The sequence below is a fragment of the Vipera ursinii genome, assembly GCF_947247035.1.
Source record: "Vipera ursinii genome assembly, chromosome: 6".
Lineage (NCBI taxonomy): Eukaryota > Metazoa > Chordata > Lepidosauria > Squamata > Viperidae > Vipera > Vipera ursinii.
The window spans coordinates 7805289-7832226 of record NC_139515.1 but is presented as its reverse complement, the minus strand read 5'-3'; the positions used below and the strand labels follow the sequence as shown (position 1 = coordinate 7832226).

The 26938-nt window shown below is 43.1% G+C and overlaps 1 protein-coding gene across 1 annotated transcript in view; it reads right to left on the bottom strand.

Moving 5' to 3' along the window:
- ITPR2 (inositol 1,4,5-trisphosphate receptor type 2) overlaps nt 1-26938 on the bottom strand; it is a 184393-nt gene that overhangs the window by 91399 nt on the left and 66056 nt on the right. The window contains 16 exon segments of the mRNA XM_083366224.1: nt 1131-1185; nt 3363-3495; nt 5249-5442; nt 9637-9787; nt 11283-11427; nt 12305-12556; nt 14475-14660; nt 14764-14883; nt 15502-15650; nt 15652-15678; nt 16802-16963; nt 17797-17938; nt 18275-18435; nt 20149-20248; nt 20744-20895; nt 24147-24191. Of these exon segments, the coding sequence (XP_083222350.1) occupies nt 1131-1185; nt 3363-3495; nt 5249-5442; nt 9637-9787; nt 11283-11427; nt 12305-12556; nt 14475-14660; nt 14764-14883; nt 15502-15650; nt 15652-15678; nt 16802-16963; nt 17797-17938; nt 18275-18435; nt 20149-20248; nt 20744-20895; nt 24147-24191 (2174 nt within the window).

Here is a 26938-nt window from a genome sequence, read left to right as displayed (position 1 = left end):
GTCTGTTCAATTAGTCAGATTGTTGTTTTGGAGACTTCCTTCTCTGAGATGCTTGGAATCTAACCATCGGAGAAATTTTAACAGAATGACAGAGTTGGAAGGGAGCTTGGAGATCTTCTAATCAAACCCCTTGCTCAAGCAGCAGACCCTAGACCAGGGGTGTCAAACTGCCGGCCCACGGGCCGGATGCGTTGTGCTGAAACCGTGCCCACACCGGCTCCGGCAATGGGGGAAAAGTCGTGATATGTCGCGACACGTCACGTGATGTGGCGAGTTTGACACCCGTGCCCTAGGCCATTCCAGACAAATAGCAATCCAGTCTTTTCTTATAAGCCTCCAGGGATGAAGTAACCACAATTTCTGAAGGCAAGCTGTTCCACTGATTAATTGTCTTTGAATATTCTCATCTTAGCCTACTGATCAAGACCAACAGAATATGCTTTCACACCTGACGTTCAGGAACCTGAAATGAAAACAAAGCTTAGCCCGCTGCTGTTTTTTACGGATAATTTGTAGATCTGAAAAAAAAATTTAACGGCGAATTTGCAGTGTCGTGCAGTGATCTCAAGCTGTGCAACTTACTACCCCGGCTAGGCAATGAGTGGATGGTCTTGAGTATTTTTTTTTTTTTGTCAAGCAGAAGCAGTACAGCTTCCAAGCTTACTAAAAGCCCCATGGAGAATATTTGTAGCTCAGGGTTGAAATGAGGGGTCCTTGGTGCTCTCTGAGCTTGCTAGTTTTCTTGCAGACGTTTCATGACCCAACTAGGTAACCCCATCAGTGCTGCCGATCTGTGCTTACTAAAAGTCCTTAGGACTTTGCAAAACCTTCTGAAAAATTAAGAATGCCACCACAGAGAAACGGGAGCGTGTTGTCGCGCTGTCCAGAGTCAAATATAAAGATGAATTAAAAGTATTAATTAGGCCAGGGGTAGGCAACCTCGGCTCTTTTATGACTCATGGACTTCAACTCCCAGAATTCCTGAGTCAGCTGACTCAGGAATTCTGGGAGTTGAAGTCCATGAGTCATAAAAGAGCTGAGGTTGCCTACCCCTGCATTAGGCCTATTAGAGCAAGAGAGTGAGAAGCAGTTGGTCAAGCAAAAACAGTAGGCCAAAGACATGAGCTTACCTGCCAGCAAACATGGTTTCTGCTTCAGCAGCAATTTCATCTATATCAGGAACAGCTGCTACAATAGAAGACGGCGTAGAGTCAGCACTACAAAAAAACATCCTCCTCTTTTCCTAGCTTTTTTTTTTGCCAAAAAGAACTGATCAGTGGCAACTGGTGTGAATTAGAATAACAGAGTTGGAAGGGACTCTGGAGGTCTTCTAGTCCAACCCCCTCCTCAGCCTGAAACCCCTATACCCGTGGTGGCAAATCTATGGCACGCGTGCCACAGGTGGCACGCAGAGCTCTCTCTGTGGGCACCCGCGCTGTCGGCCCAGTCCTAGGCCTTCAGCTGGGTTTTATAAAACCTTTTCGCTTTAGGCCGCTGCCGCCGCCGTGTGCACACACACAAAAAAAAGTTTCAATCAATCAATTTCAAGTTCTCGCGGATAAAAAAAAAGATCTTACAACGTTGGAATTGATTGATTGAACTTTTGAGTCCCACCCAGTCTGCAGTTATCACCGCAGCCACGCCCACCCAAAGGGCCACGCCCACCCGGCACCCGACAATACATAAGTGGGTTTTGGGTTGCAGTTTGGGCACTCGGACTCTCAAAGATTCGCCATCACTGCCCTATACCATTTCAGACAAGTGGCTGTCCGACCTTATAATTCACAGGCTCCATTTTTACGAGTCGATACTCACACGCGATAGCTATGAGTGGCATGGCTACTCATACATTACTTGTTTGCCACTTGTTTCCCCAACTTTCCCTTTAGTGCCCCCAAGATAATACCTACCATCTCAATTTAAGGGCTGAGCACATTCCACACGCAACGCAATAATGTCGCTTTCAACGTACTGCCCAAGAATGAAAGCTCACTCATGTGTATTTTGCCCTTTTTGGACCACAGACAAGTTATGATACATAAAATCATTGAATCATAAGGCTGGAAGGGACCATGAAGGTCTTCTAGTCCAATTCTCTGCCGAAGACAGGAGTTTTTATATCATCTCGGACAAATGGTTGTCCAAACTTTTCTTGAAAAGCTCCAGCGATGGAGCACTCATAACACTGGAAGGCAAACTGTTCCACTGATTAGTTGTTCTCACTGTCAGGAAATTCCTCCTTAGATCCAGGTTGAATCTCCTCCTGACCAACACCCACTAGATGCTTCCTGTCCTGCCTCCAGTGCTACAGAGATAAAAAATGTCATCCATTTCCCTGCGACAGCTCGACATGGATTGGAAGATGCTATCATGTCCTTATTTTCATTAGACTAGGCCAGGGGTAGGCAACCTTGGCTCTTTTAGGACTCGTGGACTTCAACTCCCAGAATTCCTGAGCCAGCCACGCTGAGGGGAAAGGGAGAGGTTTCCAAGCTGAGCCATGCTGGCTCAGGAATTCTGGGAGTTGAAGTCCACGAGTCATAAAAGACCCGAGGTTGCCTACCTCTGGACTAGACATTCTCAATTCCTGCAACCGTTCTTCAAACGTTTTAGCCTCCGGTCCCCTGATCATCTTTCTTGCTCTTCTCTGCACTCTTTCTAGAGTCTCAACATCTTTTTTTACATCGTGGCAACCAAAACTGGATGCAGCATTCCAAGTGTGGCCTCTTTGATACAATATAGAGCGGTACAGGCAGTCCTCGACTTACGACCACAACCGTGCCCAAAATTTATGTTGTCAAGTGAGACATTTATTAAATGACTTTTGCCCCTTTTTACAACCTGTCTTGCCATAGTTGTTAAGTGAATCACTGCAGCTGCAAAGCTGACTTCCCCGTTGACTTTGCTTCTCAGAAGGTCGCAAAAGGGGATCACGTGACCCTGGGACACTGCAAACGGTCATAAAGACGAGTTGGTTGCCAGCGGTCTGGATTTTGATCATGTGACCGTGGGGACGCCGCAACGGTTGTTAAGTGTGAAAAACGGCCATAAGTCCCTTTTTCCCCCCCGATGCCACTGTAACTTTGAACGCTCACTAAATGAACTGTCGTAAGCCGAGGACTGCCTGTACTGTCACACTTCCGCATGATCTTGGTGCTCTCCCTCTGTTGAGGCAGCCTAGGATGGCGTCGCAACCACAAAAGCAATTTTGCATCACAGGCTTTCATTCCTGCATCTGACATCCTGATGGACCTTGGATCACTTCACTCTGATGCTAATTTCTCACTGGGCTTGCTACAGATGCCTTGACGAAGGCTCTAGTTTGAAAGAAACCATTGTTACCTTGATTTAACCTGGTTTACCTGAGGTGATAGTTGGTGAGTCGGGTGGTGGCGTTGTGGAATTGTCAACGTTTTCATTGTTCTCCCCAAATTCCTTCTTGTAAATAGATAGCAAGTAGGATATTCGGTAATCAAGGCGAACGCTGAGGATAAACTTTACGAGATAGACTTTTGAGCCTATTTTTCAGCCGCACACAAAGGTCATTTATTTACGAAAATCAAAGTTGCTACTATGGCAGTAAAATAGATTTTAAAATGAAACAACACATTTGTCCCAATTAGAAGGGAACGTTTATAGCTCAGGGTTGAAACGAAGGGACCTTGGTGTTCTCTGTGCTTGGTTGTTTTTTGGCAGACGTTTCATGACCCAAACTAGGTAACATCATCAGATCACAACCCACCAACATTGATAGGGCAAGCCACTAGTATACAGACAGAGAGCAAGCCTCACTTCCTTCTAGCACTGATGATGTTACCTAGTTGGGTCATGAAACGTCTGCAAGAAAACCATCAAGCTCAGAGACAATCAAGGATCCCAACGCATTTGTCATTCCAAAAATTAATCCTTTTAAGTCCTTCATCCTTGAAGGTTTGAAAAATAGTTCTTGTTATTTCCAATACTAATAACTAAAACGGAGCTAAATCAAATCTTTTAGTCAGGCAGCTAAAAATTCTGATGTTAATGCAAAATTTGTCTGGAAAAAATGACCCTACCTTACATCTTCATACATGTCGCTTGGGGTAAAACACAGGACTGGATTTCAGCTTTCATTTTCATCTCTTTGTATGTATGTTTGTGTCTATGTACTGAGAGCTTATGCACCGGAGACAACTTCCTTGTTATGTTCAATTGTATTTGGCCAGTAAAGAATTCTATAAGTAGTCCTCAACTTACAACAGTTCATTAGGTGACCACAGTGACAAAGCACTGGAAAAAAATGACCTGTGATCGTTTTTCATATTAATGACTGCTGTAGCACCGTTGATCATGGTCACATGATCAAAAGTTGGATGCTTGGAAACTGCTTCATATTTATGACAGTCGCAGTCTCCCGGGGCCAGGTGATCCCCTTTTGTGACTTTCTGCCAAGCAAAGTCAATGGGGAAGCCAGATTCACTTAACAACTGGGTCACTAACTTATCCCACTGCAGTGATTCCCATCACAGCTATAACAAGAAAGGTTGTAAAATGGGGCAACACTCACTTAACAAATGTCTCACTTAGCGACAGAAATGTTGGGCTCAGTTGGGGATGTAAGTCGAGGACTACGTCTACTCCTCTTCTACTCTACTCTATTTTATCCTGTTTTCTGTTATATTCTGTTCTGTTCTGTTCTACTCTACTCTACTCTAGTCCAGTCCAGTCCAGTCCAGTCCATATTTTCTATTCTATTCTATTCTATTCTATTCTATTCTATTCTATTCTATTCTATTCTATTCTATTCTATTCTATTCTATTCTATTCTATTCTATTCCACTCCACTCTATTCCAGTCCAGTCAATATTTTTTATTCTATTCTACTCTATTCTATTCTATTCTATTCTATTCTATTCTATTCTATTCTATTCTATTCTATTCTATTCTATTCCATATTTTCTATTCTATTCTATTCTATTCTATTCTATTCTATTCTATTCTATTCTATTCTATTCTATTCTATTCTATTCTATTCTATTCTATTCTAGTCCAGTCCAGTCCAGTCCATATTTTTTATTCTATTCTGTTCTGTTCTGTGTTGCATTTCTTCATCTGCCCTCATTCTAGCTCCAGAAAATCTCCTTAACTCACAAGGCCGGAGAAGGAAAAAAGAGAATACAAAACTCTTGTTTTTCAGACCGAAAGGTTAAGTAAGCTATATTTCGTCCTTTTCTCCAAAAATAAGTAACAGCGTAGATTTTTTTTTTACCTGTAAAATCTCGATAATTTTTAACTTGGTGTCCATCACGGTGATATCTTCACTCTCCACAAGGTTGGCTTGTTTGCTTCGGTGGGCGCTTGGGGGAATGTCAGGTGTGGAGGCAGGGAAGATAGACCCCCTGCTGAGGACCATTTGAGTCATCATCTCTCCCACGCCATGAATGGTTCTCATCACATTGTTGCCTGGAAACGAGAGAGATAACAAGGGCTACTCTTGACAGGCAATAGAAAGGCTGAGAATAGGGAGATGAACATAAAAGAAGAACATCTGAGCAAGTAAGTTCCCTTGAACTGAACTCAAGAGTCTGGTGAAAGGAAGGACACATCCATGGAGTGTCTGTCATGGAATGTGCGAATGGCCTTGAGGAAAGAGGAGAAGAGAAGGTGCCTAGGAAACAATCAGAGTATCAGGAGCCCCCAGTCGCTTAACAGTCAGAGGAAGAAGCTTAGGGAGGAACCTCCCTAATGGATCAAGAGGTTAAAAATGGTGAGGGGAGGTTTGTACCTTCAGACCTTCAGGTCAACCTATTTTTCAAAACATCAGAAGGCAGAACATGAAACAATGGATGGAAACTAATCAAGGAGAGAAGCAACCTGGAACGAAGGAGAATTTTCCTGACGGTGAGAACAATTAACCAGTGGAACAGAAGTTGCCTTCAGAAGTTGTGGGTGGTTCATCACTGGAGGTTTTTAAGAAGAGATTGGAGAGCCAGCTATCTGAAATGGAATCGGGTCTCCTGCTTGAGCAGAGGGTTGGACTAAAAGACCTCCAAGATCCCTTCCAGCTCTATTCTGATTGATTGATTGATTGATTGATTGATTGATTGATTGGGATGGGACAATCCCAGTGGGAACTGGAATGTCATATTGGATTAATTTCCAGTCTAGAACTACAGGAGATAACCAGCATAGCTCCTTTGGTAGAGCTGTTATGTTCCTCAGGCTGCTATTTTATGGACCAACGGCATCTTCCGAACAATCTAGGCTACACAATGCAAATTGCAACAGTCCAAATTCAATATAACTGGGACATTGAGTCATCCTCAGCAAAACCTGAGGTTTGCCTTCAGAAGTTATGGTTGCTCCATCATTGGAGTTTTAAAGAAGACATTGGACGACCGTTTGTCTGGAAGGACACAGAGTCTCTTGCTTGAGGAAGGGGTTGGACCAAAAGACTACTTAGCTAGTTGTTACTATATTACAGGTAGTCCTCAACATACAACACTTTGCTTAGTGACTGTTCAAAGTAACAACAGCACTGAAAAAAGTGACTTATGACCATTTTTTCACACTTCCGACTGTTGCAGCATCGCCACAGTCAAGTGATCTACATTCAGATGCTTGACAACTGACTCACATTTATGACGGTCGCCGTGTCCCAGGCTCACGTGATCCCCTTTTGCAACCTTCTGACAAGCAATGTCAATACGGAAACTAGATTTATTTAACAACTATGTTACTAATTTAACAACTGCACCGATTCACTTAATAACAGTGGCAAGAAAGGTCATAAAATAGGGCAAAACTCACGTAACAAATTTCTCACTTAGCAACACAAATTCCGGACTTCATTGCGGTCATAAGTTGAGAATTACCTGAATTGTATTTATTTGATTCATTAAATTTTTGCTGGTCGTTGACTGAATCAATATATTAAATATAATGGCCAGGCCAAAGAGTATCAATTCTCAGTCATTGCAGTGAGACTCATTCATAAAACTTTACAATTTTCAAGTTTTCTTTGAAGCATCTCCCACGAAACGAAATCTTACTTTTGACACCAATATATAAATTGAACACCTATTCTGGGCCTTCAACAACTTCACAACTCAATGAAATGTGTCAAACAAGAAACGACTGTCTTGCTAATCCCTCCTGTACGAATAATAGAAAAAGACATTAAATGAAAGCCCTTAGCAGTTAAGAAGAAATTAAATTAAGGGGGAATTAATTTTTTTCTATTTAAACATTGCCATTTATACGACACCGAATTATTGCAGCTGGGGAGAGTTTTAACGGGGAAACAAAACCATTTAATTTTAGGATTCACTGTTGAAAGAGGTTGTGACACAAGATCTGGTTTCTATCAATCAAGAAGAGCAAAAGTCATAAGCACTCCAGTTTTAGATAAGATGTTTAAAAAAAATTACGAGAGGAAGGCAATTATATTTCAAATTAACCCAGAGCAGGTGTTGGAAAAATCTACTTGAGTCAAATAGAAATTGCAATTATGGTGATTACCAGGGTCTTTTTTTTCATCACCCTTGTTCTCTCCCCAAAACAAACCTGGAAAATTTTGCACAACAAGAATTACTAAAGTGCTGTTCAGCATCTGAAAATTAAAGAATGAAAGACAAGCATTTCAACTGAGCTCTAGCTGATCGTAAAATAAGTTGCTCTTCAAAAGCGTTGGATATAGTCAAAAAAAGGGCACAATCCTGCCGTTAAAGCTTATGTGAAACACATTAAAAAAAACCAGACAGACTTTTCATCATTCTGCTGGAGCCACACTCTAACTATTCTTTGCAAACACCGTTATGGAAAATATCCCTTATGTACAAAACCATGCATCATATTCAGATTTACACACAATATATTAAGTCACAAAGCCACTCTCGCAAATGTTTACTGCTTGAAAAGAAATCCTTTCTACAGCAATGTGATCTAGAAAAGTTTAAGAAACCCCAATTTGGACAGTGCCATTGTTCTTTATTTTCTTTATTTATTGTTAAACTTCTGTACATCTAAACATCTTGCTTACAGATTTGTATCCTGCCTGTGTCCTTTACCAAGCAGCTGAGGTAGCTAAAAAGCTTCATTTAGAGAAGTATTCTTTTTTTCTTTAAATAAAAAGGTAAAGGTTCCCCCACACATGTGTGCTAGTCGTTTCCGACTCTAGGGGCCGGTGCTCATCTCTGTTTCAAAGCCGAAGAGCCAGCGTCTGTCCGAGGACGTCTCCGTGGTCATGTGGCCGGCATGACTAGACGCCAAAGGCGCACGGAGCGCAGTTACCTTCCCACCGTAGCGGTCCCTATTTTTCTACTTGCATTTTTAGGTGCTTTCGAACTGCTAGGTTAGCAGAAGCTGGGACGAGTAACAGGCGCTCACTCTGCTACTTGGCACTCAGGATTAGACCCGCCAAACTGCCGACCTTCTGATCGACAAGCTCAGCGTCCTAACCCACTGAGCTCCCTGGAAATCCTGAATAGCTCCTTGGAAATCCTGAATCATTCCTTTTGTTTTTTTACATTATTTTATTTGCATTTCCTTGCAGACGCCCATCCCTTCTAGCACTGAGGGTGGGTATCTAGCTGCGTAAGGAAACGTCTGCAAGAAAACAACCAAGCTCAGAAAGTACCAAGGATTATTCCTCCTCCTCCTCCTCCTCCTCCTCCTCCTCCTCCTCCTCCTCCTCCTCCGCCTCCGCCTCCTCCTCTTCCCTGCAAACTCTACCAACTTCTACAACTGATGAAGTTATCTAGTTGGGTCATGAAATGTCTGCAATAAAACAACCAAATCAGAGAGCACCAAGAACCCTAAAGTCTTCATCATCCTCTCTTCCTCTTCCCCCTCCTCTTTCTCCTCCTCCTGTCTGCAAACTCTACCCCCTTCTAACACTGATGAAGTTACCTAGTTGGGCCATGAAATGTCTCCATGAAAACCACCACACTCAGAGAGCACCAAGGACCCCACAGTAGTCCTCCTCCTCCTCCTCCTCCTCCTCCTCCTCCTCCTCCTCCTCCTCCTCCTCCTCCTCCTCCTCTTCTCTGCAAATCCCACTTCCTTCTAGCACTTATGATGCTACCTTGTTGGGTCATGAAAACTCTTCAAGAAAGCCACCAAACTCAGAAGCACCAAGGAGCCCACAGTCCTACTCCTACTCCTACTCCTCTTCTCTGCAAATCCCACTTCCTTCTAGCACTTATGGTGTTACCTATTTGGGTAATAAAACGTCTGCAAGAAAACCACCAAGCTCAGAGAGTACCAAGGACCCCACAGTCCTCCTCCTCCTCCTCCTCCTCCTCCTCCTCCTCCCTCCCTCCCTCCCTCCCTCCCCAAAACCAGTCATGTAAACGAGTCGCCAAGTTCTGCCATTTTTTTCCTCTCATGTCCAGACGTATTTCTTCGTAAGCCAGACACTTATTTCTCGAAAAGCCCTAAACGAGATCAATGCTTTTTTTTTTTAATCCAAGCAGGAGCTCACTGATCATTTTAGGCTTATAATCGGGCATGAGATTTCACCCATTATCATGACAGGGCATTTTTCCAGATGCGAACGTAGGAAAGAGAAGGGTGGAGGGGGAAAAAAACAACCCGATACGCGATAAACATTTTCTGGGGATGCCCTCCCACCCTCCCACCCACCCCCTCCTTTACCTCCATCCTGAAATTTGTTTAATCTTTCAAAGTAGGATGACAAGGGCACTTGTACAATGTCGAGGATAGCCAATAGCGTTCTGGTCAGTCTCAGCAGTTCACTGAAACTGTAAAAGCCAAAGTATATGAGATTGCGAGCGAGGTGCACCACCTAAAAACAAAAAAAAAAATGAAAACAGAGACAAGAAAGATCAAAAGCAAGAAGGGGAACCCAACGCTCAACTTGTGACGAATGGACTGATGTGGTTATATGCTCGAGAACTCATCCAGAATAGAGCTAGTCCTCTCCTTACGGTCACAGCTCAGCCCAAAATTTAAGTTGATAAGCGAGTCAGTTGTTAAAAGTGAGTTCTGCCCCATTTTACCACCTTTCTTGCCACGGTGGTTAAGTGAATCACTGCAGTTGTTAATTGAGTAACACGGTTGTTAAGTCAATCTGGTTTCTCTATTGACATTATTATTATTATTATTATTATTATTATTATTATTATTATTATTATTATTATTATTATTATTATTATTAATCTGCCTATCCCAGGTTCTTGGTAAGGACTCGATAGGTAGACAAAAATGCCAAATCCAGTTTGAACATCTGGCTGACTGTGCGATGATCAATAATAATAATAATAATAATAATAATAATAATAATAATAATAATAATAATAATAATAATAATAGAAGGGGCCTTGGAGGTCATCTAGTGGGCCTATACCATTTCAGACAAATGGTTGTCCAATCGCTTCTTAATGTCTATGGAGTTTCTCCTCCACTTGAACACCATCATTGGCATTGACAAGTTCGCCATTAGTCAACTGCAAATGGCGGCCTTACTAGGAACTGCTTCCATCCAGCGATGAGATCTGGCTGACTCTGCGATGATCAATAATAAAGTTGGAAGGGACCTTGGAGGTCATCTAGTGGGCCTACACCATTTCAGACAAATGGTTGTCCAATCTCTTCTTCATGTCTATGGAGATTCTCAGTCTATCCAGGTCATGGTTGGCCCAAAGGTGCTTTTTCCAGGAGGCAACTGGACTTCGTTGTTGTTGTTTTTTCTTTGAAGACGTATCGCTTCTCATCCAAGAAACTTCCTCAGCTCTAACCTTCTCCCCGCCATCCAGTCAGAGCTGAAGAAGCTTCTTGGATGAGAAGCAAAATGTCTTCAAAGAAAACCAAGAAAGTCCAGTTGCCTCCTGAAAAAGCACTCACAACTTCCGGAGGCAAGCTGTTCCACTGGTTTATCTCCTGCATTTTTTAGTGGGCTGCAGGAGACGGCTGCGATATTACAGAAATCTTCCTGGCTTGTTTATTTTTGGTGTTGTTGGGTTTTTTTGGACTTTGTAGTCCCTGTCTTAAACACCTAACGTTCCTCACAACTGCGCTTCTCCGTATCAGCATCAAAAGAGACAAATTCGTTTTGTCAGTTTTGTTCGGAGGGCCCAATAGTGAAGGTTTTCAACAAAGAAATGAAAACGGCTTGTTCTGGCTCCTTCCATTTTTCTCAATTTTTTTGCCAAAACTAATATTTACATGGTCCCAAAACATCCATTCTTAGGCTGAAAAGCTGGCAGGCTTCTCAATCTCACATGGGGAATCTAAAAGCTACGAGTTGCTGCTGCCCCAGATTATTGTGACAAAATTGTAACCTCAAATGTCAGCTTGTTCTTCTCCTTGTCTCCAAAAGGGAAAGGCTGATTAACAACTTCTTTTAAGTAATCTTCTACAAATTCCATCGTAAAAGCAAACTTCCTCTTCATGTCATTTCGGGTTGAATCGGTGAAGGAGTCATACCTGCAAAGAGAGAGCAGGTTAGGGTGGGACGTAGGTCACGCTCCATAAATCAGGGGCCTTCAAACTTGGCCCTTTTATGACTTGTGGACTTCAACTCCCAGAATTCCTCAGCCAGCGTGCCTGGCTGAGGAATTCTGGGAGTTGAAATCCACAAGTCATAAAAGGGCCATGTTTGAAGACCCTTGCCATAAATCCTGATGTACATTTTCTCATTTCGACGACATCTAAGTTCCTGTGAATACCCCTGATGGGTACAAAATCCTGAGATTAGACTTACCCCATCCATAATCCCAGGTAGTCCTCGATTTACGACTACAATTGAGCCCAAAGTCTCTGTTGCTAAATGAGACATTTGTTAAGTGAGTTTTGCCCCATTTAATGACCTTTCTTGCCCCGGTTATTAAGTGAGCCAGTGCAGCTGTTCAGCGAATCTGGCTTCCCCATTAACTTTGCTTGTCAGAAGTGAATCAGCCCGGGACACTGCAACATCATAAATATGAACCAGATACCAAGCATCCGAATTTTGACCACGTGGTCACAAAGATGCTGCAAGGGTCCTAAATGTGAAAAATGATCCTAAGTCACTTTTTTTCCAGTGCCACTGCAACTTTGAACGGTTACTAAATGAACTGTTGTAAGTCGAACCCCGCCGGTAACTTTTTTTTAGAATTTACGAAAGGTAAAGCTTCCTTCTTAAGAGGATTCGGGGATTGAATGGATACGATCTTGGACTGTCGTGATCACGCGATTGCAGTGGGCAGTCACAACTTTGGGGGTCACTTTTTTCGAGTCCGTCGTGACTCGGAACAGCCGTTCCGGTAAGCTGAGGACCGCCTGTATCATGGAGGGGATCTGTTGTTTTCAGAAAGGCACTTACTCATGGATAGTAATCTTGGTAGGTATTTCAGTCCACAGCCTGGCGTACTTTACAGGCACTCCCGTCTCTTGAGGATCTCTGTCGACGTGCATATGTAACATTAAACGGCAAAACGATGCTCGCAGCTCATAAGGTAGGCTTTCGTCCGACATGCACCGTAAGATCAAATCCACGGACAGCTGGGTGGAAATCTGATTTATAGCCAAATATTGGCGATCCAAACACATCCTTGCAAAGAGGTTCAATTGATACCTTCAGATAAGAAGATAAAACTGTTATCTGCAGTCTGCCTCGGTTTCCCTAAAACGCCGTGGCTAAAGGAACAGCCTAACCGCCACACGAGTATGGCATGTTGGCCAGAATGATTTTCTTCCCTTTTTCTGTTCAAACTTTCCTTTCGGTTCTAAAACCAGACCCGCAATATGTGACCTGCACACAGGCATCCCTGTCGCAAATGTTTTAAAATTCTTTGGTTTTCAGAATTTATCATGCAATCCAATGCAAGCTTAACGAGAAGTAAAACCCGCGGTGTTGAACCTTGGGAATTGAGTACCGATCTGCATATAAACTCCAGCCTTTATTTAACCAAATGAAAGAATTTGAGTTTGAAAGAGGAATGCAAAATATCTGCAGATCACACATGAAAAGAGCTCAGAAATTTTCCCTTCCAGAGGAGCCCAAATTTCCACTCTCTGAAGATCCAAAATGTTGCAGGTAATCCTCAACTTATGACTGTTTGCTGTTTGTTCCAACAGCTGCCACCAAAAAGGTCACAAAATTGGGTGAGCCAGGTGGGTGACCCAATTAACAACCACTGCAACTTACAGTCTTAGTTGAGGACTACCTGTATTCATTTCTCATATTTATCCATCAGAAGCCAGAACATCCGAAATGTATCTCCTTGTAATCTCCTCTTTAAATCCTGATCACATCAAACATCAGAACTCTTTAAAACAATATATACTAAAATAACAGTCTCGGAACGTTCATTTCAGGCTATCCATGAAATTATCAGGAATTAGTCCTGTTTTGTTTTTAATATTCATTTAATATTCATATCCCACTTGGTTTAACAAGGTTCTTCCATGGTCTTTCATGAAATGAAATAGTTAAATTCACACCAAACTAAGAGACTTTCAACAATCCGCCGGTTTTTACAGCACTGAGCAACAGTAATAGCACTTAGACTTACAGCATATACCACTTCACAGCCCTCTCTAAGCAGTTTACAGAGTCAGCCTCCTGCCCCCAACAAATCTGGGTTCTCATTTTATCGACCTCGGAAGGATGGAAGGCTGAATCAACCTTCAGCCAGTCAGGATCGAACTGCTGGCAGTGGGCAGAGTCAGCCTACAAACCTGTGTTCTAACCTCTGCACCACTAGGGCTCTTTATACTCGAAATATTGCATTAAACAAAGCGCATGTTATAAATGTGGACTTGGCTACTTCCAGCTTCATTTGGACGCCCCCCCTTTCCCCCTCCCCCCCATTTAATTTTCCTGACATGCTAATGGAACTGTGCTGGAGATGAACTGGCTTCATTTCAAGTTTCTCAAAGGGGTATAATATTTTTTTCCCCCAACGAATTTCTAATACAGGCTTCGTTCATCATTGTATCTCCGTTGACTTGTCTCAGAATGCTTTAGTGTGATAGGAAAGCCGTGGATTGTCAGTAAAGCTAAAGAGGAAGGAAAAATTGTTTAGGATCGCCTACAGTTTTTGTAGGGGACGCGGTGGCTCAGTGGGTTAGGACGCTGAGCTTGTCAACCAGATGGTCGGCAGTTTGGTGGGTCGAATCCCGAGTGCCGCATAACAGAGTGAGCGCCTGTTACTCGTCCCAGCTTCTGCCAACCTAGCAGTTCGAAAGGACGTAAAAATGCAAGTAGAAAAATAGGGACCTCTACGGTGGGAAGGTAACAGCGTTCCGTGCGCCTTTGGCGTCTAGTCATGCCAGCCACATAATAATAATAATAATAATAATAATAATAATAATAATAATAATAATAATAATAATATTTATATGACCACAGAGACGTCCTCGGACAAGCGCTAGCTTTGAAACAGAGATGAGCACCGGCCCCTAGAGTCAGAAACGACTAGCACGCATGTGCGGGGGGAACCTTTACCTTTACCTTTACAGTTTTTGTTCTGCCTTTTGAGAAAAATTACCTGTAATAAGTAAGGACCTCTAAATCGGTTTTGGTGCCCTCCTTCGCTTCCTGTGCCAGGTGGCGGATGGCTTTTCCATGGGGCTCCTTGTTACTGTCAATCCAATATAACCACACCTCTTCTTCTTCCATATCGTCGGAAAGGGAGGAGCAATTCAAAGGGTTGTCCATTTGCATGGACACCAGCCTTTAAAACAACGGTGGACACTATCACTACCAAGGGTTGGCATTAACACGTGGCTTAAGAGAAGCCGTGCAGAACCGTTACAAGTAGATCTCAGTGGGCTTACTTGGTCTGAATGAGGATGTCCGCATTTCCTGGACTCAGCATGTATTTACAAATGAGTTCCTGAGTGACGGGGATTGCAGCTGTGTTGGAAACACACAGGTCGGAGAGATAATCTAGGAACCTTGGCAAGGGGCAAGAAGATAAGATGCTTCAAATTGTGCAAATTCAAAGAAATTTACAGAAATACAACTTTGATAATTCATCCATTCATGAAAGATGATAGCTAGATAGCGAGATGGACAAATGGATGAATGGATAGATTAGATAGATAGATAGATAGATAGATAGATAGATAGATAGATAGATAGATAGATAGATAGATAGATAGATAGATAGATAGGTAGGTAGGTAGGTAGGTAGGTAGGTAGGTAGGTGGGTGGATGGATGGATGAAAGAGGAAGAGGGAGAAAGGGAGAGATGGAGAAATAGATATAGATAGCAATAGAAATAGATATAGATGATAGATAGATAGATAGATAGATAGATAGATAGATAGATAGATAGATAGATAGATGATAGATAGATAGATAGATAGATAGGTAGGTAGGTAGGTAGGTAGATAGATAGATGATAGATAGATAGATAGATAGATAGATAGATAGATAGATAGATAGATGAAAGACATAGAGAGACACACAGAGAGAAATGCTAGTTTTACAAATCATTACCACAATTTTATAGTAAATATTCACAAATAAAAAGTTAATCAATGACATGAATTCTGTGAGAGGCTTCAAACCTTGGCTCTCGGTTCCTCCTGAGTAAATTCACAAATGTCTCGATTTCTTTAGCTGTGATATGTTTCTCCAGCAGCTTCCTGTTGTTGTGCAACAAAGCTGTGATCGTATCTTCTGCCAAGATATCATAGCCAATTTGAGACTGCATGAATGATGCAGAAATTGGTAGCAATGTATTCCTGGAAGAAAACCCCAGAACAACCTGCTAAATGGTTTGAAAACAGGAACACTGCACACGACTTCTCCGTGTTCCATATTTATTCCATATTATTTCCCCTCCTTGGTGTTAACCAAGCTCAGCACCAAGGAGTCGGCAGGAAGAGAAACCCAGATAAGCATGGATTAACACCAGACAAACAATCAAGCAGAAATCAATGTCCTAGTCAAACAACTACCAAGCAGGAAACCGGTCTCCCACCAACACTTCCTAGGGCAAACAACTGTATATCAGAAGGGAGCAAACCATACACTCCCTTCTAGCACTGATGTTGTGACCTAGTTGGGTCATGGAATGTCTGCAAGAAAACCAACAAACTCAGAGAGCACCAAAGATTCCACAATCCTCCTCCTCTTCCTCCTCTCTGCAAACCCCAACCCCTTCTGATGATCTTACCTAGTTGGGCCATGAAACATCTGCAAGAAACCCACCAAGTTCAGAGAACACCAAGGATCCTACAGTCCTCCTTCTCCTCCTTTTCCCTGCAAACCCCACTCCCTTCTAGCACTGACGATGCTACCATGTTGGGGTAATGAAACATCTGCAAGAAACCCACCAAGCTCAGAGAACATCAAGGATCCCACAGTTTTCATCCTCCTCCTCCTCCTTCCTCTCCTCCTCTTCTCCTCCTCTTCTCTTCCTCTCCATAAGCCCTACTCCCTTCTAGCACTGATGATGCTACCTAGTTGGGGTAATGAAACGTCTGCAAGAAACCCACCAAGCTCAGAGAACATCAACGATCCCACAGTTTTCATCCTCCTCCTTCCTCTTCTCCTCCTCCTCTCCATAAGCCCTACTCCCTTCTAGCACTAATGATGCTACCAAGTTGGTGTAATAAAATGTCTGAAAGAAACCCACCAAACTCAAAGAACACCAAGGATCCCACAGTCATCGTCCTCCTCCTCCTCCTCCTCCTCCCTCTCCTCCTCTCTCCATAAGCCCTACTCCCTTCTAGCACTGATGATGTGACCTAGCTGGGTAATGAAACGTCCGCAAGAAAACAACCAAGTTCAGAGAGCACCGAGGACCCCTCATTTCAACCCTCAGCTGCAAATCTTCTCTTCTGTCGGTAGAAAAAGACCCACCTGATTTTTTCTGTAGTCCTGTTGAGAATGACGAAGGATTCTGTAGCAAAGTCTAAGCATGTATTTGTATGGGGCGTATCTCTGGTCTCCCAAGTCTTCCAATCTCAACATGGCTCCTTCGCCAGCTTTCTCTTTAAATGGGGTTTTCAATATTCCAAAAATCTGTTTCCAAACAACAGTGACAGATAAGACAAATGCGCACCAAGTTATGCTACTGAGGAAAGCAAATAAAAGATCTTCTGGTAAGCATTCATAACCAAAGGCAGCTCTTTACCACCACTACGAACAGACAGTCCTCAGGTTATGACCATAAGTGAGTCTATAACTGCTGACCTAAGCCATGAGGGGCATAAAGCAGGTCCCACACACCTGATCTTATGACCTTCTTTTGTGGTGGATGTTAAGCATGTTAGGGAGGTTGTTAAAAGTGGATATTGGGTGGGTTTTGCTGGAAATTGGAAGTAAATGATTGTTTCTGGTAAAAACATCATACAGTTGTTCAATTTCCTCAAAACACGTTTCTCCAGTCTAGAGCCTCTTTGATGATGATGATGATGATGATGATGATGATGATGATGATGATAGCAGTAGTAGTAGTAGTAGTAATAGTAGTAGTAATGTTGGAAGGGACCTTGGAGGTCATCTAGTCCAACCCCCTGCTCTGGCAGGAAAAACTATACCATTTCAGACAAATGGCTGTCCAGTGTCTTCCAGTGTTGGAGCATTCACCACTTCTGGAGGCAGGTTGTTCCACTGGTTAATTGTTCTAACTGTCAGGAAGTTTCTCCTTAGTTCTAGGTTGCTTCTCTCCTTGACTAGTTTCCATCTGTTGCTTCTTGATGTGCTAACACAACACTCAGAGTTTCTAACCCATGTCACAACAGGTTGCAATTTTTTTATATTTTTATTTTTTAAAAGCCATCCCTTAAGATAGTGGGCACCACCCATGGCATCTCTCCACTTCATTTTAGGGACTGCATTTGTCAGCCACCTACCTGTTCCAATATATTTTGTTCCCTCATTAATTTCTGCCTCTCTCGATTGGGTTTAATCACCACCACATCCAAAACCTCTTGGCCGTTGTTCTGCACATCAGCCACAAAGAAAATGAGATCCTCCAAGAGCTTAGTGACAAACCTAAGATAAGTTTGAAACAACAATCAAGAACGTTCATTTCCACATAAGTTCAACCTCCCCTAAACTCCACACCTTCAAATGATGACAGATCCCAACATAGCTGATCGTTACAAAACATCTGGACTCAAATCTGAAGTCTTTTTCATCTCCAACCCCTCTCCAATCCACATTTAGCTTCCTAACCCAGATTAAAACTAGCCAGATGTTGCCAGCTAGTGTGGTTATACAGAGCTGTTATTAAAAAAAAAAACACCACACATAATAAGGCAATTATTTCCTTATAATTACATTCCATTCAGGAAACACTGAACAGAAAAGGCAAGAAAGACCATTCACCTCCTTTCATTTTGAGTTACCGAGCCGTTCTCCAAATTTTTGACTATCGATGCTAACACCTTGTTGGCATCATTTGCAAAGTCCAAGTCTCTGACCTCCGACAGAGGAACAGAAACGATGGCAAAGGCTTCTTTGTCTTCTTTTGTCTGGCAGGTCCCAATCTAGGGATCGGGAGGAAAAAGCAATAATAAATCAATCCCGTATCTACCAATTTGTCTTTTACCATCCATCACCTATCTATCTGTATCTATCATTATCTATAATCCATCATCAATATATCTGTAATCTATTATCTATTTATCATCTTCCAATCAATCATCTATCATCTATCTCTATCATCTACTATCATCTATCTATCTATCTATCTATCTATCTATCTATCTATCTATCTATCTATCTATCATCTATCTACTATCTACCCATCATCAATCTATCTCTCTATCTCTCTATTTCTCTATCTCACCATGCATCCATCATCTATCTTTATCTATCACCTATCTATCATCTATTTATCTTGTATCTGTAATCTATCAATAATCTATCATCTATAGATCTATATCATCTATCTATCCATCATCTATCTTTATCATCTATCATCTATTTATCATGTATCTGTAATCTATCAATAATCTATCTATATATTTATATCTAGCAATAATCTATCATCTATAGATCTATATCTATCATTCATCCATCCATATCTATATATCTATATATCTATCATCTATCTACCCATCAATCTATCTATCTATCTCTCTATTTCTCTATCTCACCATGCATCCATCATCTATCTTTATCTATCACCTATCTATCATCTATTTATCTTGTATCTGTAATCTATCAATAATCTATTATCTATAGATCTATATCATCTATCTATCCATCATCTATCTTTATCATCTATCATCTATTTATCATGTATCTGTAATCTATCAATAATCTATCTATATATTTATATCTAGCAATAATCTATCATCTATAGATCTATATCTTTCATCCATCCATATCTATATATCTATCATCTATCTACCCATCAATCTATTTCTCTCTCTCTATTTCTCTATCTAACCATGCGTCCATCATCTATTTTTATCTATCATCTATTTATCTTGTGTCTGTAATCTAACAATAATCTATCATCTATAGATCTATGGGGGACGCGGTGGCTCAGTGGGTTAGGACACTGAGCTTGTCGATCAGATGGTCGGCAGTTTGGCGGGTCGAATCCCAAGTGCCGAATAACAGAGTGAGTGCCTGTTACTCGTCCCAGCTTCTGCCAACCTAGCAGTTTGAAAGCACGTAAAAATACAAGTAGAAAAATAGGGACCACTACGGTGGGAAGGTAACAGCGTTCCGTGCACCTTTGGCGTCTAGTCATGCCGGCCACATGACCACGGAGACGTCCTCGGACAAGTGCTGGCTCTTCGGCTTTGAAACGGAGATGAGCACCGGCCTCTAGAGTCGGAAACAACTAGCACGCATGTGCGGGGGAACCTTTACCTTTACCTTTAGTAGATCTATATCCTCTATCTATCTATCTATCTATCTATCTATCTATCTATCTATCTATCTATCTATCCACCCATCATCTATCCTTTATCTATCATCAATTATTTATTTATCATGCATCTGTAATCTATCAATAATCTATCTATATATCTATTTATATCTAGCAATAATCTATCATCTATAGATCTATATCTATCAATCATCCATCCTTCATCCATCCCATATCTATCTATCTATCTATCTATCTATCTATCTATCTATCTATCTATCTATCTATCTTTTAATTCTTATTCGCCCATGTCCCTCAGAGGATTGAAAAAGTCCTTTTTGTAGACAAAGTCCGATTTAACAAACTTCCTGTTTACCTTTAACATTACAGGCCTTTCTTCATCTTTGTCAATTGGGATACTTGTGCTGGTCACCCATGTGTTGGTGCAAAGATGCCTCAGCCGTACATATGAATTCCTAAATAAATAAAAAACAGGGGAAACAGGAAATGAGCTTTCAACCTTGGACCAGATCATACATTCTCCACTCTCTCCAAAGGAATCTGGACCTAGCTAAAATAATCTTCTTCCACTTGAGGTCAGCTCCTGGTGACCTCATAGACATATCCATAAGTTTTTCTTGATCATTACATAAAAATGGCTTGGTTGCCTTCTTCTGGAATGGCTTTTTGACTTTCCGTCCCAGCCTATCCTTTGAGGACTTCCTGGGAGTGTCCTGTGCGAACACTAATGAGATCCACCAAGGAGAAAAGGTGTAGGTATCTTATAGAACAGTTGCATCTCTCCAACCTACAGTACTAAAGGTGCATCTAGGGATAACCCAAAGCTTGGGTCCAGCCCAAGTTGGCTTCTTGACTTTCAGATAGAATTCCGTTTGGAAAGAACCTGAGACAGACAGGTAGAGAGATGGAAACACACCCACACAACATTTCATTTCTGTCTCCAACAGTACCTTGGAACCAGGCAGTCCGCCCTTTGCAAAGTGGTGGCATCCAGTTCAAACAGAGAGGCAATGTCATTTCCATGAGGGACAGACACCAGAGTGTACATGATCTTCTCTCCCGCTTGCCGTTTCTTCTTTGACGCTAGAAGCTCGTGATCTTTCTGCCGAGATGGAATGGGGGAATTACTTGATTCGTCTAGGAGCTGACTGTTAACTCTCACTACAGGTGGTCCGCAACTTAAAACCACAACTGGGCCCAACATTTCCGTTGCTAAGCGAGACACTGGTTAAGTGACTTTTGCCCCATTTTACCACTAAGCGAATCACTGCAGATGTTAAGTTAGTCGCACGGTTGTGAAGTGAATCTGGCTTCCCAACTGACTTTTGCTTGTCAGATGGTCACAAAAGGGGATCACCTGACCCTGGGACACTGCGACCGTCAGAACCATGAGTCAGTTGCCAAGTGTCTGAATTTTGATCACGTGACCGTGGGGATGCGGCAAAGTGGGGGAAATGGTTGTTAAGTCCCTTTTTTTCAGGGCCACTGTAACTTTGAATGGTCACTAAATGAACTGTTGTACGTTGAGGAGTCCCTACCGTGTTTCCCCAAAAGTAAGACCTACACCAGGGGTAGGCAACCTTGGGTCTTTTATGACTCGTGGACTTCAACTCCCAGAATTCCTGAGCCAGCCATGCTGAGGGGAAAGGGAGAGGTTTCCAACATGAGCCATGCTGGCTGAGGAATTCTGGGAGTTGAAGTCCACAAGTCATAAAAGAGCCAAGGTTGCCTACCCCTGGCCTAGGCCTAGGCTGCTTTATGACTTGTGGACTTCAGCTCCCAAAATTCCTGAGCCAGCCATGCTGAGGGGAAAGGGAGAGGTTTCCAAGCTGAGCCGTGCTGGCTCAGGAATTCTGGGAGTTGAAGTCCACGAGTCATAAAAGAGCCAAGGTTGCCTAACCCTGACCTACACCAACAAAAAGCCCTAGCTTGATTTTTGGGGGTGGGCCTCAGATAAGCCCTATCCCAAAAATAAGCCCTAGTTTTGGGCGAGGTGCATGCCTAAAAATCAAGCTAGAGTGGGGGTAGGGATGTGGAGCTGCCCCACCTGCCCCGCACCCACTTGCAGCCAGCCCACCTCTCCTTCTGAGGCCTCTTCTGCAGCCAGGCCTGCATTTCTCAGTCCCAAGGCTTTCTGGAAGGCCTCTGCAGCCAAGAACCGAGCTATGGGTTCCATCCGTAGCTCGTTCTGCAAGATCTCAGCAGCCGAGCACCCAGCTATGGATTAAATCTGTAGCTCGGTACTCAGCTGCTTAGGCCTCCTGGAAAGGCCTGACTGCAAAATGCAGGCCCGAATGCAGCTGCAGAACTTCGGCCCCAGAAAAAGTGGACCAGCTGGCTGGAGCTGTCGGTGCCGGAGATGAGGCAAGGCCTACCCCCAAAATTAGAACTGCTGCCTCTTTTGTAGGCAAAAAAAATAAGACCCATTCTTATTTTCAGGGAAACACGGTATATACCATTTTGAATAGGATTTAACAGTGGGAAATTTATTTTCCTTTTGGCATCCACTGCAGAAGCTTATTGCTTTACTTCAAGGTTTCTCAACCTTGGCAACCTAAAAGAAGTGTGGACTTCAACTCCCAGAATTCTCCGGTTTGCTTCGCAACCTGAAAGCTGTATAATGTGATCAGGTGGCTCTGGGGGGGGCCAACAGATTTAGAATACAGACAGTCCTCGAATTACAATCACAATTGAGCCCACACTCTCTGTTGCTGAGTGAGACATTGGTTAAGCACATTTTGCCCCATTTTACGACCTTTCTTGCCACAGTGGTTAAGTGAATCCGTGCAGTAGCACGGTTGCGAAGTAAATCAGGCTTCCCCCATTGAGTCTGATTGTCGGAAAGTCACAAAGGGGGATCACGTGACCCGGGGATAACACCACCGTCATAAACTTTGAAAGGTCACTAAATGAGCTGCTGTAAGTTGAGAACCAGCTGTCGTTCCTGCTCTCTCCCACTCCGATCTCTTTCCCCATGGCAGAAATTAAGCGCCCGCCTTGCTCCTGAACATTACTTGAGCACTGCTAGGCTCTTTCCTGCTCTCTCCCACTCCGATCTCTTTCCCCATGGCAGAAATTAAGCGCCCGCCTTGCTCCTGAACATTACTTGAGCACTGCTAGGCTCTTTCGCAAGACCTTCCTAAGGCTGACTCATTTGTGAGTCATCCTGTTTTCGCTGAGTCGTTGAGCAGAAAGGGCTTGTTGGAAAGAGGATGGAGAGAAGGACAAAGGGAGGAGAAGAACATCCTGTAAGGAGCTATTTGGATGCTTCTGGATCGATCCCAACCTGGGTAGAGCCACCAAATAAGGAACATGTCCAGATGGCACATGAGTTCATTTTATGCCCGCTCAACGTGATGCATATGCCTTCACGGGTGCGTGCCAGCAACCAAAAAGACTGGGGATGTTTTCTTATTCATCTCCGCTTCTTGCATTCTGCAACCAAGCCAGTTTCTGCTGAATTTCGATTAAAAAGCAAAAAGAAAGGGGGGCGGGAACCTCTACGCCCCTTAGATGACAAAAATTGAAATCCATGGTGCTCTCTGAGCCTGGTTGTTTTCTTGCAGTTATACCCCAGTTATACCCCATAGTCGTTGTCCTCCTCCTCCTCTCCACCAACCCCACTCCCTTCTAGCACTGATGATGTTGCCTAGCTTGGTAATGAAACATCTGCAAGAAAGCCACCAAGCTCAGAGGGCACCATAGTCGTGGTCCTCCTCCTCCTCCTCCTCCTCCTCCTCCTCCTCCTCCTCCTCTCCACCAACCCCACTCCCTTCTAGCACTGATGATGTTGCCTAGCTTGTTAATGAAACATATGCAAGAAAGCCACCAAGCTCAGAGGGCACCAAGGACCCCATAGTTGTTGTCCTCCTCCTCCTCTCCAACCCCATTCCCTTCTAGCACTGATGATGTTACCAAGTTGAGTCATGAAACGCCTGCAAGAAAACTACCAAGCTCAGAGAACACCCAGGACCCCACAGTTCAAATCTCTGAGTTACAAATATTCTCTTCGGTACAAACTGAATTGTTAATTAAGGAAGTCCTTTTGTCCACCAAGCTCTTCCTGAAAGATGCTTGGAAGGGGCATGCCTGAGAGTGTGGATGAGATGCTGTGTAACGCTTGAGGATGGTGCACTGTTGCAAATTCAACCCTAAGCTTTCACACCTGCTGCTCTCCCAAAATGCTGAAACGGATCCGATTTGGATAGCTTAAATAAGCGTTCTAGTTTTGTGGCCAAAAAAAAAAAAAGTCGACCCCCCGAAAGAAGCGCCCTTTTTTTTCAACATTCAAATATCAGAAGATTGTACAGGGAAATATTTCACCACATTTTATTTAATGGAGTTGGGACTTACCAGGATCTTTTCCCCATTGCAGCCATCTGGATAGTGAGGATTAAGCTGCAAAAGAATACTTTTATTAGCATTTTAGAAGTGGTTTTTAACAGCTGGCGTTAAAATGAGTTCGTAGACTCGAATTCAAAAACATAGAGAAATGTGCCCAATTAGAATAAGATTCGTTGGGTCCTTGGTGCTCTCTGAGCCGGGTGGTTTTCTTGCAGACATTTCATTACCCAACTAGGTAATAGCATCAGTGATAGAAGGGAGGGGGGTGTCTCTCATTTTATATACTAGTGTCTTGCCTTGTCAGTATTGGTTAAGAGTGTTCTTAGTGCTTCCTTATCCAAGCTAAACCAAAAACGCTAGAAAATTCTCTGAAGCCTGGCACTCAGACAAATCAGCCATCAGTAGGCACGTAGAGATAAACAACATCTACATATCATTGGAAAGAGACAATCAAAAAGTTAAAAACTCCCAAATCAAGGAACTACCAACTCAGACAAACAAGCTAGCAGTAAATAATAAGCTAATCAAAGAACCATCAAGAAGAAAAAACGCACTCCCACCAACACTGACAGGGCAAGCCACAAGCATATAAAATGAGAGCGAACCCCACACTCCCTTCTGGCACTGATGATGTTACCTAGTTGGGTAATGAAAGGTCTGCGAGAAAATCACCCACTTCAGAGAGCACCAAGGACCCCACAACTCAACTATGAGTATAAATATTCTCTTCTATCGGTAGAAATTTTCCCATGTTTTTTTTTCTTACTAAGGTTCCTTCAACCTACAAAAAACGTTAAACCTGAAAGTCGGGGACCAACAGGTGATAAGGTACCATGTGCTTCTAATCAGTGGCCTTGCGATAAGCATTCAGAAGAAGCAAAGCCCTCCTTTTGAAGGTGTCAAGCTAGCAGCATCCTCTACAACAGACATGTCAAACACAAGGCCCGGGGCCCGGATCCGGCCCGCGAAGTGGTTTCATGCGGCCCGCGAAGCCATCCTGGAAACAGTGAGGGAACGGCCCCCACTGCCTTGGCCCTGGCCCAGAGACCCTCCTTCTGCCAGAGACCCTCAGATCTGTCCCACTCCTGCCCAGGCCCCCATAGGCACCCTTGATGCCAACGATGTAGAGCTGGCCACGCCCACCCAGTAGGCCATACGCACTTTAGCCCCGCCCACCCAGTAGGCCATGCCCACCCTGGCCATACCCACCCGGCCCCCTGAGGGCAACCGCAATGCTGATGCGGCCCTCAATAAAATTGAGTTTGACACCCCTGCTCTACAAGGATTTCAAAAGTGCTTCACTGATCCTCTCAGAGGTCATGCAGTGGACAGAGACAGCTGAAGATCTTCAAGGAGCCGTGTGGAGCTTCCCCAAAGATGCAGCTGCTTTGGTGCTTCAAGGACCCTTCTTTCACTCCCACTAACATGCTTTGTGAAGCACCTCTACCCTCTGATTCCTTCTGTCCGTGAGTTCTGGGGTATCTTCAGCCTTTTGCTGCAAATGTGCTTCAAGTTAGTTTAGGATGATCATCAACGTGTGTTCCCATGCACGCCTCTCCAGCCCGTTCATACGTTACCCTTGAGGTTCTTCTTTAGCAAGTTCTTCGGCTTCCATGAGTATCACAAGAGCTGTATTCGGGCATTTTTTTAAAGAATTATGATTAGGCCCTTCCCTATTAATTCATTAAATGTACACACCACACCACTGCCAGCAATTTCAGGCAGTTATACTTATATCCCCCACTCATTTCGTATAACTTGAGGCACCGAACATAATGATCTTGCCTTGTGTTTTCCCACAATAATCCTGTGATGTGAGTGGACTTTCATATGGAACGATAGATGGACGGACAGATGGACAGAAGGAGGGAGGGAGAGAAGGAAGGAAGGAAGGAAAAGAGGGAGGGAGGGAAAGGGAGGGGAGGGAGGAAGGAAACGAGAGAGGAAAGAAGGAAGGAAGGAAAAGAAGGAAAAGAGGAAGGGAGGTAAGGAAGGAGAGAAAGGGAAAGTGAGGAGGAGGAAGGAAGGAAGGAAAAGAGAGAGGAAGGAAGGAAGGAAGGAATTTGGTTTTGTGCATGTTTTTAATGCCAGATTAAACTGAAAAGCCATTTCCAACAAAAACTAGAATGAAATTAAACTCTAAGTCAGAGGTCTTCAAACTTGGCCCTTTTATGACTTGTGGACTTCAACTCCCAGAATTCCTCAGCCAGGCACACTGGCTGAGGAATTCTGGGAGTTGAAGTCCACAAGTCATAAAAGGGCCAAGTTTGAAGACCCCTGCTCTAAGTGATTATTTCTTTTAATGATACATTTTGTCTCTTCGCTCTTTCATTCTCAGCCACCTATAAAGATAGACATTGTGCCAGAAAAATTATGCAATGCATACACACTGCCACCTGGTGGCACAATTTTCATTTATTCAAATTAATTTTATCTGTGTGTGTGTGTGTGTGTGTGTGTGTGAGAGAGAGAGAGAGAGAGAGAGAGAGACAGAGACAGAGACAGACAGAGACAGAGACAGAGAGACATGCTTCACAACAACAAGAAAAAACCCCCTCACATATAACCTTGGCTCCTAATGTCTTCATTTTATCGAATAAAACATGTTTTTTTTAAAAAATACCCCTAATCAGGCTAGTGATGCTGTGTTTCCAGAAAAGCAAATAAGAATATCCTTCAACTGAGTACAGTCAATAAAATCGCCATTCATTTCGGGGAGATCTTTATCCTAAGGATAAATAACAATTTGAGATAAACTTTTTGTCATGGGAATCCTACAGCTGCAAGGCTACCTTGGGCCC